Raw genomic sequence first — 19,804 nt, forward strand, 5'->3', positions numbered from 1 at the left:
TCGAGCCGATGAGTTCAAAATAAGTGGACAATCTGTGCTTCTGCAGCGCGAGAAGCTCAAGCTCCACGTCGATGCCATACCACGGATATTTGAAAACCTGCCGGCGTATTTTACGAAGCCCAAGCCACGGTCGCGCTCAGAAAATCCGTCTGCAACATGTCGTCGCGTTTAGGCGCTGAACAACGATAGGACTGCAGCTACTGTGATTTTGGTTATCCAATCAGACATTTTGAATTTGGAAAGCGGAGCATTGCTATCTTTGCCTGCATATATATATATTTTTAACTTGGCCGCCGCGCGTGCCCAGGTGCTAAGGCGTTGTGCTGATAAGCCCAAGGACGCGGGTTCCCAGCCGCTTTTCTGATGGAGGCGAAACGAGAAAACGCTTGTGTGTTCGAGATTTCGGCGCAAGTTTAAAATAGCTGGGTGGTTAAAATTAATCCGGAGCGCTACACTACTGCGCGCGCCCCATTGCCGGTGTAGCGTCGGCACGTTAAACCTCATAATCAATCAATCAATGTTTTTTAACTTGCCGTTTGGGTCGGAGGGATGTGACAGGCACTGAGCGGGCGAGTTTTTATCTGTTGACACCCTATGGCTATCAGGACAGCCGAGAAAGTCGCTCAAGGCTGTAGCATTTACTCCTACCCTGGCCCCTCCACGCGCCCATTATGCTGCTTTCATTTTGTGAGCGTTTTTTTTTTCCCTGCTGTCCGCGCTCACTTTCCGAGTCTGGAATATTTTTGTACATTATTAGCGCGCTATTAAATAGCGCAAACACAGCGCTAACCCAACCTGTTGTATGTTTGCACACCTATTTGCTCAGCGCAGCATGTCGCCCAGGGCTGAATACACATTTAATTCTGGCGCTAGTTAACTCAAATCATGCATGCGGCTGCAAAGGCTAGTCAAAAATTGGAAACGTCAGATGTCCGCCTTCTGAAAGCGAGAACGTAGCGGTGCCTGCCGCAACGAACGAACACTGCAACATATACGTCTCAGTAACACCCGTGGTCTTGCCTCAATTTCACAGCTGAGCTACGCCACAACAGACTGACTCAAAAACATGCACACTTCGCTCGCGTTTTTACAGGTGGAAATGAAGAGCAGATGAAAGTAGGCGCGTTGCCGACGGAGAAACAGCCGGCTCGCAAGCGTCGTCGCCCGCCGGCGAAGCCTTCACGTTAACAGGGGCGATCCTAGCGGCAGCTTTTGTCCCTGAATGAAACTTCGGCCGGAGTTTCGTGACCAGAAAAGCATTGGAGGACTCTGGCTGTACTTAAGCAGTTGCTAGAGTTCTATGACAACCGGTACTTTTGTATCTCTGGCGTAGCCCAATTCATCATCGCGGAGAGCGCGGAATTCTTACAGCTTTCAAAATCTACTGAACGATGATACCCGACCCGATGACAGTGCCTTCTTTTACACTTGCAGCGCTGGTAGTTTTCGCCCACGGAAAAAAATGGCTATGGATTAGCTCCCCTAACCTTGGATATGCAAAGCAAAAGCTTGGCTTGGTCTGGTTGAGTCTTGGTTTTGCTTGGTTAACTTTTAATTTAGCTGTACTGCCGACCACTTCTCAAAGCCGTTCGGTTCCGTGCAACGTTCACAGGAGGATTCCGGGCGAACGCGGCGTTCGCCGGTTGCGAACGCAGCTTTCATTCATGGCGAACGCACCGTTCCTCTTCACCGGGCGCGAGACGAGTCACGTTGCCCGAAACTGCCTAGCGCCGCATGCTTGGGAGGCTGCGGGGTGGTTGGCTGCCTCGGCCGCAGCGGCGATGGCGACCGTTGTCGGCGCCCGCAGGCGCCAACAGCGGGAACGGTGAATCACGCGATGCACTTCGAGGGGTGTGTCGCCGGGGCTGTGTCGCAGGTCAAAAGTTCATTTGCGCATCCTCCACGAAATTGCTGGACGAAAGTAGTAAATCTTAGCTTTAAAAAGTTCTATCCGACCCCAGCCACATATAGCTTCGCTGTAGAACATTTTCACAACGATGTTGGTTGAGCTGGTAACGAAGGCAGAATAACTTCGCCGAACGATGACGTCATCGCGCGTGCTGGCACCACCGTAGTTTTGCCTCGCCGCACTCAGGCGGGATTTGTGGCGCCACCTGGCCGAGGCGTGACACAACTGGTACAAGCACGGCTTTGGAAACGCGTCAGGGGTATCTCGCTCTATCGCTTGTTGCGACTGCTGGGGAAGTTTTGACGGTGCAAAGAGAAGACTTGTTGAAGTGACAACGTTAATCAACTGCTTAATTAGCGTCCCACATGCCCTCACCACCCCCCACCCCCCCGCTTCCTCCCCGCTACTCTTAGAGCTTCACCGCAAAGCCGGTGGGCATGCGTACATTGTACATAGCTTAATGACCAAGTATTTCGTTGTCCTTTTGGCGTTTTCGCGTTTCGATAACTTGATGCAGAAAACTTGTACGAGTCTCCCAACATAACCACGCATAAAATTAGCCGAACTAAGAATAAGGTATACTAGGGAACTACTCTCTGTGGCAATGCAGTCAAGGCTACAGATCCGGACCGCGCCTTTTCGTGGCGCACCTGGAAATAGTACAATAAAAATAATTGGCTGGCAGCAACCTAAGCAATTCAAGAATACATAGTTCTTATGTTTTAGGCTTGGATTGATAATGCAACTGAATTACTTCCCAGGATATATAAAACAGGGAGCATTATTTTTTTTTTTTTAGATTTCGAGATTCGTTTGGTTGTGGCTGTCCCCGCTGGCATCGCAATGGTTCCTTTCCGAGAAGAAAAAAACAACGGCGTTCTTGATTGTTTTCGGCAGCTTGCCACTTCATTCTTCGCACAGGCATTTCAAAAGCTTCGCTCTCCAAACCGAACGAAACAAGTTGTTTCCAAAGTGTACGCCAAAGTGAGACTGATGCGACCGGGGCTCCCCGCGGTGTCCGCAATCCGTTCGGTTAGCCAGTTTGCCGGCGTAAGCGAGCGTGTGCGTAAGCATGTGTGAATGCTGTTCTTTCCGTATACCGCGCCCGCGCTATGTAGAAGCACTATATATGCCGGTGGTGCTGCCCTGTTTTGAGCTCCAGAAGAATTTACAAATCAGTGCATGCCGTCAAAACTGCAGCGCTGACAAAATTCACTTCTCTTCTGAACGATATAGAGTTGGCCGGTATAGTACCGGTCGATCTGAGTTCTCCGGTCAAAGCGTTGACTGTGTTTACAAACAATTAAAGCGTGGGGAAGGAGACCCCAATACGCGCCTGCATACTCGGTGATCGTGGTTTGGCGCACTCAGCCACGGAGCTCATGCGAAGAAATGAGCTGTATCAAATGCGTATCTGTCACGCCCAAACTGAAACCGAAACTGTTTATTGGGAACTACTTTGGCGCAGTAACACAGAGCAGTTCGCTTCCCTTCCCCCTAGACCCATAGCTTTCGCTAAATTGCCACAGAAAGTTTTCCAGCTGGGGCTGCCAGCTTCGCTGTTTGCCCAGTGATCGCGTTACTAGGGCGAAGGTGGCCAAATTCCTTTTTATGTCTCTGAAGTGAACAGACTAATTCCAAACCCTTACAACATAGGAGTTGGCCTGAAAGCTGAAAAATCCACTCCTCGTTTTGTTCCATTCAGAATTCACATCACCCTCGAAGAACTCCTGGAAGCTCATTGCAACAGTCGACTCACCAGACTTTTCCGTACCACTACCGGCCGACATGTCCTTCAGGTCCTCGCTCGGTTACGCGACCCCACCTAATTCACAAAACCTTCAACGCATTCCGTCTTCAATCCAGTCCCACATTACTGTACCCAAAATTGCTAACAATATGCACCCAGTATTCAACCAAGGTAGATTACTCTCTCGGGTTAAACATATCCGACCCCAATTCCATTTTCCCCCCGATAATCGCTATACCGACGCCGCACGCCACCCCTCACGCCACGCTCGTGCTCTGGCGGTTGTCAACTCAGAAGGCACACTTCTCACATCCCTCACAACTCTCTCCACATCAACCACCACTGCCGAAGAAATTGCCATAGCCATCGCCCCTACCAGTGGCTCGGAATGCCTTACAATTACCACAGATTCCCAGCAAGCCTGTCGTAGCATTCAATGTGCACACATCTCACTTCCAGCATTACGTATACCCGCATCAATCAGCCCCCTCCCCGACCTCTCCATCGTCTGGACTACTGGATACTCGTCCCTCGAGGCAAATGATACGGCTCACGCCGCTGCCCGCGCCCTTCCACACCGGGCATTTCCCTCGGGGTCACAACCCCCGACCCAGCCTCCTCCACCTCCCGCTCTTCCATCACGCTACCACGACATCATCCACCATTATCGCAACCTTCGCCTTACCTTGCCTCAACCTCGCCCTCAACTAACCAAGAAGGAAGCAACCGTCTGGCGTCGATTACAAACATCTGTTACAACGCACCAATCCTCCACTCTGTTTCCCCTGACCAATACCACCTCACCGTATCTTCTGCCCCTCTCTTAATACTACCTACCACACGGTGTGGGCCTCTCAAAAACCCCATCGCTTGCCCACAATCCAAACCCAACCCTTCCCCCGAGCAGTGGGAGGGCCTGCTGACCAGCTCCTGCCACGTTGACCAGATCTTTCCTATCACCCTTGCTAGGGCTGCAGTCAAGCCCCAAGGGTACCTGGACTGAGGCGAACCCACCCCACCGAGTGATGGCTCAAGGACCACCGTTTGCTCGATTAAGCGCTCATTCCCTCTCTCTCTCTCTCTGTCTCTTTCCCTGAATTTTAATACCGCGATATGCAACCAAAGATAACGCATGGACAGGCTGTATTTGAGGTAACCAGGCCTTGACGTAGAGCTCAACGCACAAAAAACTCTGAATAGCAAGCTGTTATAAAAGAAAACATCAATTCGCTAGAGCGCAGAGGTGCAAGGGTTATACGGCAGAATTCAGTTAAACGTGCACCATGCTTACCGTCATATGCGTATTGGCCGAAGAGGGGTGCCGACGGAGCCCCCCATCCGGCCCAACCACCACCGACGTGGCGACTGGGGCCAACGTACCGGGTCGGGCCGGTCGTGCAGCACGGATCTTCGGTAGGGCAGCGGTTGTAGTGCCGAGAAGGGTCCGAGCTTGTCGCTAGGGCTAGGCAGCACAAACAGCAGACGAATATGACGAAGCCGATCACGGCCACGACGCTGGCAAAGGTGGAGACTATGGACCTCAGGAAGCCCCGCCTGCGCTCATGTGGCGAGTGGTGGTGGTGCTGCGCACGCTGCACACTGGAAAAGAACGAAGCAGCCAATCTGCATAGTTTCGGAATCGTAGTTTAATCATTTAAGCTGTAGGAGTTCATGTTTTGACTATAGTAAGATCTATTCAGAACATTGGATTTGTAACGGGTGGGCGTAAGGGTTAATACAGAATACCTCACAAACCTCACATTTGCTGATGACGTTGCCTCGCTAAGTGACCCGGGGGACGAACTGCAAAGTATAATTACCCCCATGGACAAGCAAAGTAGAACCGTGGGCCTCAAAATTACTCGGCAGAAAACTAAAGTAATAGCCTCGGGAGAGCACAGGGGTTTGCGATAGGTGGCGAAGCAGTGGAAGGGGTAAGCGAATATATCTACTTAGGCCAAGTAGTGACCTCGGATCCCAACCATAAGTCAGAGATAATTAGAAAGATAAGAATGGGGTGGAGTGCATTCGGCCGACTCTGTCGTATAATGAATGGCACCCTACCATTGTTCCTGAATAGGACAGTGTATGAAAGCTGCGTCTTACCAAACTTGGAGGATCAATAAAAGGGTTCAACTTAAATTCAGGACGATTCAGCGAGAAATGGAACGGAGGATGACAGGTGTAACATTAAGGAACAAGAAGAAAGCGGAGTGGATCAGGAAACAAAAGCGTGTTAAGGACATATTAGTAGAAATTAAGGAGAAGTAATGGGCGTGGGCAGGACATGTAACGCGAAGGTGAAATAGCCGTTGGTCATTATGAGTAACATAGTGGATCCCTAGAGAAGGCAAGCGTGGCAGGGGGCGGCAGAAAGTTAGATGGGCAGACGTTTGAGGGGATAAATTGGTCGCAGATAGCACAGGACCAGGGTAATTGGAGATGGGAGATTCCTTTGCCCTCCAGTGGGCGTGACAGGCTCGTGATGATGATGATGACAGTATAGCCCACTTATGGCGAACTTGGTTTTAATGATATCCCGGCTATAATGAAAAAACTTCGTTTCCAGTTGCAATTCGCATTCTTATATTTTACGTTTCGATATAGCGAAAAGCGTATATTATAGCGAACTTCTTTCCATTTCCCGACGTGTTCGTTATAAGCGGGCTGGACTGTGCTGAAAGACTAGAAGGTGCTGTCTGGAATCAAGAAAGTTTGCATATTGGTTGCCCTACAGAGCTGCTTCCAGAGATCTGCTCTTAGCCGGGCGATCCCCTGTGCTTACTGGGATCGTTGGAATAACATATATTCGCTCCGCAACTTGGTACCTGCGTTACGTAACCTTTCTGAATCATTTTAGTTATTCCCAGCATGGTATTTTATAACTACATGAAAACTGCCGCATTATGTTAAGCCTTTAACGGCAACACATACTTGCATTTATTACTATAAAATGGAAATTATTCTAAGAGTTTAGCTGCCGTGGTTGTAAAACTGCACTCGCTCGAACCCCAATATAACTAGGGAAAAGACGAGCGTACATTTTTAGTTATTATTAAGACTTCGTTGTGAAAATTATTCGAGAAAACCCTAACAAAGAAGTCGGGTCAGGTATAAAAGCGTAATTTAAAAATCCTGGCACGTATTATTTACTTATCAATCTCGCTAAGGGACGAGCTTTAGCGAGATTAGCAACACACACGCACGCCCGCACACACGCACGCGCAGAAAACAAACTTACCGGCGATGTGATTCTCCAGCAACGTCATCGGTCTTCTCCAAACTATACTCCAACTGTTTTTTTCGGAATAAAACAAGAGGAAACACGTTCATGACTGCTCGTAATTGAATTATCCGAGAAAACCAAACTTCGGCCATAATTTTAACCCGCTGGGACAATGCCTACTTGTCTTATTGTTTCGGAAGGGCTATCATCGGGGTTTGAAGCTTCTAAGGTTACCCACAGCTGCCGGTGCAATGCAGCTAAAACTTCGCTTCACTGTATCGTATCACTAGAGCATCATTTAGTATCAGAGCGCTCGTACTAACTTTACGACCTTGCCTGCAAATTTAAACGCGATTTCTCCTTTTTCACGGACACAGCGGCAATGCGCACCCTACGAACGACGTCAGGAACGCCAATGCCTCTCCAAATGTTACAGCCGGACTGCAAGGGAAAGCTGACATGAGGAGCGCGGCCTCCCCACAAGCGATGCACGTCCTCCCCATAAGCGATGACTCGACATGGTATCAGCAAACTTCTACAGCAGATGCTTTGGCTCTGATCTATTTGAAATTTGTTTTAAATTAAAAAAAAACTCCCTTCCGAAAAACTTACCCCGCACGATCCCACTAGGACGTACGGATCGTCGGGAAAATCGTAGCCTTCGCAGATCACTTGAATGAATCCAAACTTTTGGCTCTTTTTCATCTCCGCTTTGCATTCCCACTGTAATGCAGAAAGAAAAAATAAAAAAAATCACATAGTCTCAACGGCGTGTATAGTTGTAAAATATTCGATAAAATGGGCCTGGACGCACGTGTTGCTAAACAAACACAAGGTATAACAAAGGGAAACGAATCTTGACCTGTTCTTGCATCGGGCTCACTGAAATTCTCTTCAACGCAAAAATTTACGCCTCTCTTATGATGTTCTGTTTATTTCGTTTATTAGGTAAACGCTCCTCGGGTAACCATACCTTATCCTCTGAGACACTGTACAGGTACATTTCAAGAATAATAACTGTTTTTATTGTGTAGTTTTCATCACCATAAAATAACTTTTCATGACAACACTGTAAGGTTTCGGATTAATAGGCTTAATGGGATTAATGGGATTATGTGACGCCCGCCGGAAATATGAGCGATTTTGTTTTCAGTAGTTTTAGGCAAACTTGTGCCTCAAATACCAGCCAGCACTCCTCTAATGTTTCCTTTCAAAAGGCAATTCGGTCTCAAGACACTTTGCGCAGTTAGGAAGGGCATGACCTGTACCATTTTACTAATGCGATCAATCATTCAATCAATAATTCAATCAGTCAATCAGTCAATCGGGGGCACGATGGCTAGACAGGATACTGGCAAACTTTCCCAAGAGACGAATGGCCTAATTAGGAAACGGCAAAGCATGACGTCCCCCACCCCAGCTGACAGAATTGAACTAGCGGAGCTTTCAAAGTTAATCAATAAGCGTAAGACAGCTGACATACGGAAGTATAATATGGAGAGGATCGAACATGCTGCAAAGAACAGAGACAGCCTGAAAGCAGTGAAGAGGCGTCTAGGTGCGGGGAGAAATCAGACGTATGCATTTAAAGACAAGCAAGGTAATGTCACCACAAATAGGTATAAAATAGTCAAAGTAGCCGAGGAGTTCTAGAGAGATCTGTACAGTAGCCGGGACATCCAGGATAATGCCGAAAGAGAAAGCAGTTCAGAGGAGATAGACATCCCACCAGTAATGACAGAAGAAGTAAGGAAGGCTTTGAAAGAAATGAAAGGGGGCAAAGCATCTGGTGAAGATCAGATAACAGCAGACCTCTTGAAGGATGGGGGGCACATTGTACTAGTAAAACTGGCAAACCTGTATACACAATGCCAATGACCGCAAGTGTACCGGAATCTTGAAAGAACGCGAAGATCATACTAATCCATAAGAAAGGTGACATGAAGGACTTGAAAAATTACAGGCCGATCAGCTTACTGTCAGCCGTCAACAAGGCACTTACCAAGGTAATCGCTAACAGAATTTCCGCCACCTTAGATTTCAGTCAACCTAAAGAGCAGGCAGGGTTTCGTAAAGGGTATTCAACAATAGACCATATTCACGCGATCAATCAGGTCATAGAGAAGTGGGAAGAGTATGCTGAACCCCTATATTTAGCTTTCATAGGCTATGAGAAAGCATTTGACTCGGTCGAAACCTCAGCAGTCATTCGGGCATTACGGAACCAGGGTATAGACGAGCATTATGTAAGAGTACTAGAGGATATCTACAATGGGTCCACAGCTAGAAGAGACAATCTCTTCGAAGTTATTCACAGCATGTTTACAAGAAGTATATAGAACATTGGATTGGGAACAGGTGAGAGTAATGGTTAATGGAGAATACCTCAGTAACCTCAGATTTTCTGATGACGTTGCCTTTTTAATTAACTCGAGGGACGAATTGCAAAGCATGCTTACCGCACTCGACAAACAGAGCAGAACCGTGGGCCTGAAAATTAATATGCAGAAAAGTAAAGTAATGATCGGGACAGCACAGCGGTTTGAGATAGGTGGCGAGGTCGTGGAAGTGGTAAGCGAATATATCTACTTAGGCCAAGTGGTGACCCCGGATATCAACCATGAGGCAGAGATGATTCGAAGGATAAGAATGGGGTGGAGTGCATTCGGAAGTCATTCTCAGATAATGAATGGCAGCCTACCGTTGTCCCTGAAGAAGAAAGTGTATGATAGCTGCACGGGCAGAAACTTGGAGGCTCACTAAGAGGGTTCAACTTAAATTGAGGACGACTTAGCGCGCATTGGAACGGAAGATGATAGGTGTAACATTAAGGGACAGGAAGAGAGCGGAGTGGGTCAGGGAACAAACGCGTGTTAAGGACATATTAGTAGAAATTAAGAAGAAGAAATGGACGTGGGCAGGGCATGTAATCCTAAGGCAAGATAAATGTTGGTCATTAAGGGTAACAGAGTGGATCCCTAGAGAAGGCAAGCGTGGCAGGGGGCGGCAGAAAGTAAGATGGACAGATGAAATCAAGAAGTTTGCGGGGATAAATTGGTTGCAGTTAGCGCAGGACCGGGGTAATTGGAGATTAATTGGAGAGGCATTTCCCTGCAGTGGGCGTAGATAGGCTGCTGATGCTGCTGCTGCTGATGATGATCTATCTGTCCGTCTGTCTGTATCTAATCTATATCTATATATCTATCTACCTATGAATCAATCAAATAATCAATCAATTATTCAATCAATCACTCAATCAATCAACCTGGGCGTCCCTGCCGTCGCTGCCCCTGTTGTAGCACTGCACGACCTCCGGAGAGTCGCGGCAACCGGCGCTGCCGCCTACGCACTTGAGCTGAGGCACGGGGTTGGCCCTTCGGCCCGTCGTGTACTGTCCCGCTCTCAGCGTGAGAACCTGCACGTCCCTCAGGAGAACCTTGCTCCCGCCGCCACTGGGAACTGCGCGGGGACGGGAAAATGAAAGGGCAAGTGCAGCACGCTGATTATTTTGACGCCGTGCACCAATTTAGAACCAGCTGCGCATAGTTTCGTAATGCACACGTGTCCGTCAGTTGGCAAGATGGAAGTGTTGGAAGTCGATTTACCGAAGTCAGCACCCGCGAGTCAATTCGTTAGTTTGGGAACTCCGCAAAATGTAGAAAGCAGTCGAGAAGCAAAGTGAGAAAGCTAACGGGAAAAAATGGTGCTGTACGTAAATTTTGCACCGTGACTTAACCAAGCAAGATAATCGATATAAGTGTTGTTTCTTAGACATTTTTTGTGTAGGGTCGTGCATCTTTACTATCTGCGGGGGAGTTTCTTTTGTATTTACCACAACCAATGTGTACAACTTACCTTACCCCTCTACTACTGCCATGTTGAAGGGACCTCTCCCTCTACCCTGCCTCTACTACTGCCATGTTGAAGGGACTATGTTGAAGGGACAGAACCTCTCCACCAAATAACGTCCCTTCTCATTTCAATCTTACAGAATTCAAACTCCAAATATGCATTGGGGCCAAGGGCCCGGAAAATCCTTTGAACGAATATATTCTCGGGGCTCTTCGTGATGATGATGGTGGTGGTGGTGGTGGTGGTGGTGATAATGACTCAGGTTTGAGACTTCGTAACCTAATCTTAGTTATCATTAGCGAAAGCAGACTAGGCACATAATTTTTGCGAAAGTTTGCTTTTGCTTCACATTTCGCAGCCTAGCGTCCTGTCCTACTTTATGATTGGGCGCGCATATGTCCCAGCCGACGTGCCGTCGATGGCCAGATTGAGGGTCCAAGCGCCAGCAAAGCAGCCGTTAAAACCTCGCCTAGTCACGAAGTTTGCTTCCGCAGAAGCGCGCGCACAGACGGCCCAGCCGGCGCTGAGCGATCAAGCGCAGGCGAAGCAGCTGTTTCCCCCTCGCCTAGTCACTTGGTACCACAGCGGCCAAGCTCCGAACGGGCAAGCATGCGTGCCGGCGGCTAAAGGTCACTTGCGACGCGGGTGGATCGTAGCAGAGCTTTCGCTCGAATAATGGACATCATCGAGTTACCACTCCTGGACAGTCCGAGGACAGTCCGAGGACTGCGTTCGGACCCAAAGTCCCGTAGGAATACATGGGAACATCGAGCGTTGGATCGCGTCTCGGGAAGTCCGGGGACGATCCGGGAGTGATAATCGAGGAGGCCCAATGATGATGGTGGTCATCGTGCCGTACCTGGCTTCGCGCAGGCGAACATCTGCTTGGAGGGGGGCACACGTCACACTCTACGGTAAAACACAACTGCGAAACACATTACTGAACGAGCGAAACTGTAATGCCAAAATGATGACGACGTGCACTTCGTACCGTGCGTAGCGCAAATTTGTATGCGAGGCCAGGCATGCATTAGGTTTCAGGATAAAATTAACAGCGATGTTGCTAACGTGAAATGAGGTGTCAGCGTCAGCTGATGACCTTCCGCATCAGCGGTAAATGCTGCTGACGTCCTCGTCTGGTCGAGGTACAGGAAGGTGAATATCGTATTATGGATACTATTGGCCTCGAGGACATACCGTGGCGCCACCTACGAGTGACGTCAGTCATGGGATGCCGGGTCGTTGCGTCGTCTGCTTGACCACGTTTTTCCGTGCATAGGCGACCGCACGAAAAAGTGTGTTCTTCTTGTGGCCGCCGCGTACCCACCCGCCTTCTGTGGTTTTGATTTCAACGTACTGACGGGCAAGTAATTAACGACTGGCTTGTTCCCGGCGACACTTCGGGCGACCAAACGAGTCACGTGCCGGCGGCGGCACAACCCCGCCTAGGTAGCCGCTACCACTGAAGACGCCATGGAGGACGACACAACGGACGTCGAGAAAGGTACGCCGTAAATTCATGATGAAACACTTGCGACGTGACATGTATCAGACTGTACTGTATGCAATGAAAACAACACGCCTTGCAACAGCGGCGGAAACATGCCGCTGAGTAGTAATCTCGCCGCGCGTACGGCGCTGGCAATGAACGCGGCAGCTGTGAGCGAATTGCTTCGCCACACGTGCTTAAAAGTGCTCGTAGGATCTGCAATTCGGATTTACCAGTGCCTATTTCCTTTCCACTGTTCATTTTAGTTACGCTCTGATCTGATTAACGATCACTGCCGCACGGTTTGCGACACCTTGTTGGCAACGTAAGAACGTGTTTTCAGTGCTTACGGGGCGAATGTAGACATGACGTTTACTTCTCGTTAAGACCTCGCCGTGGAAAATTACAATTGGAACGTGTGCTTTTTTTTTGTCCGTCTACAGTGAGCCTGCCTTTCTCCAGCGTGCTGAAATTCATCGATAAGCAGTTCGAGACCTCGCGACTGCTCACAGAAGGCGAAGCTGTCTTCGAGGCGAAGCACGTTGTTGTGTGTAGCGTGAAGGAACGGGGAGCGAAAGACGTTACGCTGGCTGCACTAGTCCTGCAAAGTTCCGGCCTCAACAAGGATCCCCACGAACTTCAGGTCACCATTGAAGGAAGAGACGTGGCTGCAGCGTCCTGTACGTGCAAAGCAGGGTTCGGCCGCATACGTCCGGCACTGCGGCACCGAACAATACGCTACCATGCTTACGTTTGCGGCCAACCCACCACTGTTGATACGTTCACAAAGTAACCAGGTTATGAAATTACGCTTCACACACTGAGAACGAACTCAAAACGCCGAAAATTGACACGAAAACACACGTAGAAAGCGCGACCACAAACGTGTTCGCGGTGCGTCACGCAAACTACGCAGCAAGGCCAGCGAGCCGGAGCAAGGAAGGAACGGTGATCCCATGAGTGACGTCAAAACGATCGCAGCGCCGGCCTCTCCAGTGGTGGCCCTCGCGGCCAATATTTCCCTTCTCCCAACTTATGAGGGGACTAAAGTGCGGGCGCGAAGCAACCCCCCCCCCCCCCCCAATTCTCTTCGACGTACGTGCAGCCTTTGAGCGCCGGCCGGAGCTGAAGATCCCCTCCTCTCTGCAGATAGCATTCATACCTCCTCCACCTCCTCTGATAAACTGATAAAGCTGCGAGCAGGAAAGGTGCAACGAAGACGTCAGATGTTACGGAGCATGCTACTTCATGATTAGAAGACGAAGAAGCTGGTACAGAGTTTGTGATTTGTGGTGGGGACGTCAACCGGGTCGTTGCACCTACAGCTGACGCTATGAGAAATAGATCTGCACAAACAGCGCAAGTATTAGGCGGGCCCACCGTAATTGAGTTACTAAACGGCGAAGCACACCGTAACCGGCCTGAGAGAGAGAGGGGGGATAAGGAAGGAAGGAAGGAAGGAAGGAAGGGAGGGAGGGAGGGAGGGAGGGAGGGAGGGGGGGGAAAGTTAACCTGGCAGGCGGTTGGTCTGCTGTCCCGCACGTGGGAAAACGGCAAACTGAAAATCCCGGGACATCTCCACTAACGTGAAACCTGGTGACGGGCGAAGCTTGCAGTGTATAAGTGTATTCTTGGCGCCTTGGCGTTTTTGCCAACGCAGATGACAGTGTTGGGGGCTACAGGCATGCAGCTTTGCTGTAAGGGTCTGTTGTCTTTGAAGCACGATGCTCTCTAGCGCTAGGTGCAAGCGAGTGTCCCTGTGGTTTTTTGTACGCGTTACGAAGCGCTCCCACTCGAAGCACAAACGAGTGTCCCGGTGTTTTTTTTAGCACGCGTTACGTTCTAGCTCCAAGCGCATATGAGTTCCCCGGAGTTTTAGTACCGTACATTGACGAACGAAGATTAAGACGACGACGACAACGGCAAAAGACGCCAACAGCTCCAGACCCTAAGGGGCTTCCCCTCTAAAAAAAATACAACCCGGAGTAAAGTTGGAGCAGAGGGCAGGCAGATATGACCAGTGTTAGGGCAATAGACGTTCGAGTTGAGTGACTGCGATAGAAAGGGTAGACAACTTACCTGGCCAGCAGCTCGACGGGCAGACAAACAGTACGACGTAGCCGGCCACAGCCACCGCCGTTCCCATGCCTAAAGGGCTCGAAGACTTCGGGGAGGCCATCTAAACTGAGCCTGCAAGGATTACGCTGCGCCAGACATCGGATTACGGCATCGCAAAGCGCCACAAAGCCAACCGTTCTATGAGGGCACAGACGCCATGTTGTACCACTACAGATGACGATGCTACGAGGCATGGTGGTGATGATTATGCCCTCAATGATGATGCTCTCAGAAACAGTGAATGTGTTGCTTCTGGCTGTAATCCCCGCGTTGCAAGAAACTCCTGGAGCGCATACTCACTCAGTAAGATTGGACAAAATTGGCCAAAGAAAAAATACTCCACTGCTCGCGGTAATTGTGGCAACACTTGCCCGAAACAAGTAAGACAACGTGTGGGACAGCGGCAAGCGATTCCGTTATTTTAATCTGTGTAATCATAACCTTTTCTGTATCTCTTTTATTTTCGCTGCTATATATTTCCGCTTGTTTCAATAAAGTTCAGTTGGAAGTAGCGCTTGTCCTCGTCTACTGTGTCCCTGTTTTTTTCTGCGCTTAAGATGAACGTTAAGAAAGACACGTTATAGCGCACGCCCCTCGTTCGCGTTCATGTGGAAGTGCGCATGTGCTCGGCAGCGTAGAACAGCCCTCGAGTGAGGCAGCGTCTTCAAGGGACACTGAAGTGAATTTGTCAAGCTCCCGTTTTTGCTTGCACTGCGTAGACTGGCTCAAATTAGCACACTTTTCATCGTTTATCCGGTTGACAAATCAGTAATTATTTTACAAAGCGCGAAAAAAGAAAAACTTCCATGCGCGGTTTTCGGCGGCCGCACCAACTAAGGCTGTGACGTTGGGAGGAGGGGGCACCGTGATTGGAGGATTCCCAAGGTTGGCAAGTGAACAAGTTTCGGTTTCGGTTTCGGTTCTGTAAAACACAACCGATGGCGTTGTTGGATGGGCATTCTCAATATCTCAGTAATCACCGTACCGCGCTTCTGCCATGTTTTCGGCTGTAAAATTCGTAAGATAAGCCTCCCAGGACGGCTTGGAATCGTAGCATTTACTAGCCGAGGCCTACGCAGTGCATGAACGCCCTCCGCGTCCCCGCAGACGCTCAAATGCCATGCGCTTTTGCCCCATATTTGGAGCTTGCCTCACTCATGCCTGTATCGTAAAAAGCGTGTTCGCACCAGGCCAAGGGTCTTTTGATTCTGGCCTGTGCCCTCTGCCCGCAAGCAGTCGGTGGTTATGGCAACACATGGAGGAAAGAATACAGAACGCCAACGAGAACTCGCTAGCGCGCCAGCGCCAGCCTGCGCTCGTTCTGTGAACTAGTTCGTGGAGCAATGAACGTTGCGGCCCCCCAAAAAAGGTGAACTCAGTATAGAAAACATCGGCGGAAAACAAAAATTTAGCTTATAAAAAAAAAAGCACGTACCCGCGGGGATTCGAACTTGTGACTTGCAAAACACTTGCGATGTCATTCCTAGCGCTCCAAAACACTCGGCCACAGGCGAGCGCTCCAGGCACTGGAAATATAAGGTATATAATGTATAACCAGTTTACACTTTTATTTAGTTTTAGCATTCCAAGCTGCTTAGGTGACTATTTGTTGTTTTGCGCTCGTGCAGTAAGCATCCCCCAAGTTTTCACAATATCTTACAGCTAGCAATTGCATTTCTTAGACGGAAAAGCGTTCGCAGATGCGTAGTCGTGCTGCTCGCCGCTGTGCTTGTTCGCCCAGCGCAAAAAAGTGCTTCCCGCACCCTAGTTTTACGCTGTACGGTAAAATATCAGTTGATTTTATTTCCTTAGTACCTATATTGACTTCGCTGACTCTTCTCCCGCCTTCAAGAGGCCTTATATTTTCCTACTGGCGTACCAGTCAGCGAAGCGTCGTTGTGCAGCGCTTGTGTGAAGCGACCTTGACTTGGAGCTAGGTACAGTGTACAAACTAACCAAGTAAAGAAAGGCACATTCTTCCATTCAAAAACGTGTCCTGGCTTCGTTTCAACTGAGCGAACGAATTGGGACGACCCGTCGGCGGCCGGCGGATGAAACGCTGGGCCGACTGCCGGGGAGCCGTGCAGTAGCGCAGCCAATTGCGAGCTCGGCCCCTCCTGACGTCACACGAAAACGCCACAGAAAATGGGCGAGCGTAAAGAGAGGAGGACAGCATTTTCGAATTAATTTTTCTACTAAATAAAATCGCGTAAACGCGCCCAGAGTGGTCGAAACATGGCCTGGGGACTCCGGACTACAATTTGCGCTAGTAATCCCGCAATGTTTACATATCACTTCAGTGTCCCTTTAAAGAGACCCTGCTTGCGAGAGGTCACTGGCGGCCGCCGCATTCTCTAGAAGCCATTGTGGATAATTATGGGTACGACTGTACCACTCCTTCCCCAAACGACTTGCAGATCCCGCCACCGCTGCCTCTAGTCGATGACGAAGAGCTGGTGGAAGACTACAATGCTGAGGAGGACCTTGCATCCACCACTCGCCGCAAAGACGACGATGACCTCTTCGATGCATACGGCGACAATTACTAGCACCGCAACTATGCAAATAAACACTGATACTGAAACTTAACTATGTGTCCGGCATTGCTCACCTACAAAAGCTCCGCCATTCAAGTCTAGCACGTGAAGGGAAGCTTCCCTGATTTTTTTTGGGGGGGGGCTCGTACCCCCAAGAGGGAATTTGCCAGGACTAAATCACTTACTGTACCCCGATTGGACTCTAACTAATCATTTTTTTAGGAAATAAAAGGGGAGTGAAATGAAATATCAGTATATAACAAAAATCCGAATAACCCAATAATTATAGATTCCTCGGTAATGTAAGCGGCCTGAAGCAGAAAGATAAGCTTGACTACAATTACAAATATCCCCTTTTTCCGTATCTCAAATTTGTTGTCCTAAAAGGCAATTGGGGTGGAAACGGTCGTCCCCGTACGCTCAACCGGCTCCTTCAAAAGTGCCTGCCAAGCTGACGAGAAGCGGCAGCAGTGGAGAAAAAAAATATGTTTGATTGCTTACGGGACCTGACACTGTACCGATAGTTCAATCACGGAAAGCTGTAATCTGAAGATATATAAATTCAGCCTCGGGATCCGGCAGCGCCCATCAGTGAAGATTACTTCGCATTGCCGCGGAACAAAACGGCGAGCATTCCACCCGAACTTTACATGCCTGTGCTCTTCGTTTGATAAGAGTGCATTTGGACGGGTAGCATCTAGATTCTGAAACTTTCTTAGTATTAAGGATGCAGTTGTGGGAAAAACCGTCATCGTCATTGTTGTTCCAATTGTTGCCACCCGGTCTAGAAATTGAGCACCGCTGTAAAAAGTCAATAAATAATAATCACGCGTGATCCGATGGGATTTTAACCCACTGCTCCACAGGAGCAGCGAGATGTGTTACCATTGTGCTATCCAGCACTTATTCTTTCTTTACTATGCATGTAAAATGTAGCCAAATTCAGGCACGATGATTAATAACACCTTGCGAGAAGAAGAACTAAAATTGTTGCTGTCGTTGTCGTACCTTTCGTTGTGGAACATGTCCACTAGAGGGGTTTGCCAGGAATCGGAGGCTTTGAGGGGGCAATGTGCCCGCGTCACAGAATTTTCAAAACTGTGGATTGGAAATGCGAAAGTGTTAAAATGGTGCGTTCCGCCACCCCCTGGACTGCTTGGAATGCAGGGGAACCTCCAGATGGGTTCAATAATACCCCAGTCCATTCCTTTAGGCTCATGCCTTTGGTTTGGCTCATAGGCACAAACACCGACCGACTATGCCGGCATCCAATGGTCGTGTGTACCACCTAAACATCTCGGCGTACCGCTACCTACCGATACAGCGCCCGTTATGGGCGGGGGTGCACGCAGGTCCTTTGTAGTTATTCACAAGCTTTTGTTCCGCATAACCTGTCGATTTTTGGAACGGTCCAGGCATGTAACATGTTCTTGGCATGAAAAAACGCTGCAAACTTACACTAGCGCGTAAGACTTGAAGGTAGCGAAGCTTTACGCAACCTCAACGACCGACACGACGGTTTGCGATCCACGATCAGCCGATTTGCTTCTTCTTCGCTGCCGCTGCGACCTTTACTCCATCTTTGTTGGTATAACGGTGAAGGATAAGCAAATAGGTTGCAATCGTGTACTTAAACCGTCTTTCTCGTTCCGAGCAAGTGTTGTCACGATACGGCGAACGCTGGAGTTTTATTGGGGCCAATGTTGGTCAATCTTCCTGAGTGGGTATGCTTGGCCTAGCGAACGTGCGCTCGAGGTGCACGCGTTTACGAGCGCTCGTCATTTTCTTGGTATTTTTAACTGCGGACACCATACACAAATGATTCGCTCGAAAGCTTCGCTGTTGAAATTGGTCTATGTAATGCAAATTCTTCATCCCGCACGGAGTCACATACAGCGGTTCGATCGGGTTTTCGCAACATTTGCGTAATCCTCTACTATAGAGCAAAGTAGGCGTGACAATTCATCTATTTGTGCGGCAAATAGTTGCATGGTTCTTCTTTTTTCGGGACTCAACCCACGCTGTTATTCGCGCTTTTTTGCAAGTTAACCTCACTGAGGTTTTGCCTAATCTTGTTGTCTCATCAGTGTTCTCAACCAGACCTTGTTTGTGGGGATGTATGTGTGAAGTGCACACTTCAATGCGGTTTCTGCTGGTTCGTTTTTCCCCAGATTATATGTTCACTGTGTCTCGTGTTAATCTCTACAATTACGTAATTTCCATGCTTTTTTTCGGTACCACTGCATAGAACTGTTTATTCTAACTTGAAGTACAAGATTTGCATACGTGTCCGTAAAATGCCGCTTTCTCCCTCAACAAAAACGCCCTTCTTCAAACTTCACACCGAAACTTTGCCTGTCAATACGTGGCTGTACAACGGGATCATTTTTGTCTTCCGTAAGTTGTATCCTGTGCGATGTACCGGAAACAATTGAGCACTGCTTCATAAATTGTAAGGATGCCATACTCTTTTGGAGTGTCGTCCATAAAAAGCTTAAGAAGAATTTTTTTTTAATTGACTCCACATAGTGTAAGTATCTCGTATCACCCGCAGACGGTGATATGTCATGTTATTGTTTTTTTTTCTAATCGCTATGAATAGTTTATGGAAAACGCGAATGCCAGAGATACACGCTGAGCCTATGGTTTCTTCCAGATCACACTTCTGTCAAATGATCGTTAATCTTAAACATGTGTACGACCTTAACGATTCTCGCCCTGACGGGTATCCCCTGCTTATTAGTAGTTCAATGCTGCACCCGTTTTAAACCAAATGTACATAATTGTTCGCTGTCTTTAGTTTCGTTTTCCATCTTGTATTAAACTGATTTGTATGTGTACAGAGTTGTAAATGTGTGTTGTAAATATCATTTACTACGTTTACCTGTAGTGCAATAAATACCATGTGGAAAACATAGAATCG

At 48.6% G+C, this 19,804-nt stretch overlaps 2 protein-coding genes across 2 annotated transcripts; one reads left to right on the forward strand and one right to left on the reverse strand.

Moving 5' to 3' along the window:
• Window positions 1-4,209: 4,209 nt before the first annotated feature.
• Window positions 4,210-11,497, reverse strand: LOC144161768 (uncharacterized). Its single transcript, XM_077692368.1, has 6 exons — window positions 11,432-11,497; window positions 10,151-10,384; window positions 7,498-7,608; window positions 6,901-6,953; window positions 5,040-5,258; window positions 4,210-4,228 (listed from the first exon to the last, which is right to left on the reverse strand). The coding sequence occupies exons 1-6, from the start codon at window positions 11,495-11,497 to the stop codon at window positions 4,210-4,212; spliced, it is 702 nt and encodes a 233-aa protein (XP_077548494.1).
• Window positions 11,498-12,185: 688 nt separating this feature from the next.
• Window positions 12,186-13,207, forward strand: LOC144162114 (uncharacterized). Its single transcript, XM_077692605.1, has 2 exons — window positions 12,186-12,241; window positions 12,670-13,207. Exons 1-2 carry the CDS (start codon window positions 12,211-12,213, stop codon window positions 13,017-13,019), a joined length of 381 nt encoding a protein of 126 aa, XP_077548731.1. The 5' UTR covers window positions 12,186-12,210; the 3' UTR covers window positions 13,020-13,207.
• The last annotated feature ends 6,597 nt before the right edge of the window (window positions 13,208-19,804 follow it).

Source organism: Haemaphysalis longicornis, unplaced genomic scaffold (genome assembly GCF_048455015.1).
Source record: "Haemaphysalis longicornis isolate Haplotype H1 unplaced genomic scaffold, Haemaphysalis longicornis Haplotype H1 scaffold_12, whole genome shotgun sequence".
Taxonomy (NCBI): Eukaryota; Metazoa; Arthropoda; class Arachnida; order Ixodida; family Ixodidae; genus Haemaphysalis; species Haemaphysalis longicornis.

Bases quoted from the DNA above. Each gene is read 5' to 3' on its own strand.
- LOC144161768 (XM_077692368.1), bottom strand. From the start codon at position 11,497: ATGTATTCCTACGGGACTTTGGGTCCGAACGCAGTCCTCGGACTGTCC. The intron at 6,954-7,497 runs GTAAGTTTTTCG...CGAAAAAAACAG, and splicing joins TCCTAGTGGGATCGTGCGGG to TTGGAGTATAGTTTGGAGAA. The intron at 5,259-6,900 runs GTAAGTTTGTTT...GTTCTTTTCCAG, and splicing joins GCTGGAGAATCACATCGCCG to TGTGCAGCGTGCGCAGCACC.
- LOC144162114 (XM_077692605.1), top strand. From the start codon at position 12,211: ATGGAGGACGACACAACGGACGTCGAGAAAG. The intron at 12,242-12,669 runs GTACGCCGTAAA...GTCCGTCTACAG, and splicing joins CACAACGGACGTCGAGAAAG to TGAGCCTGCCTTTCTCCAGC.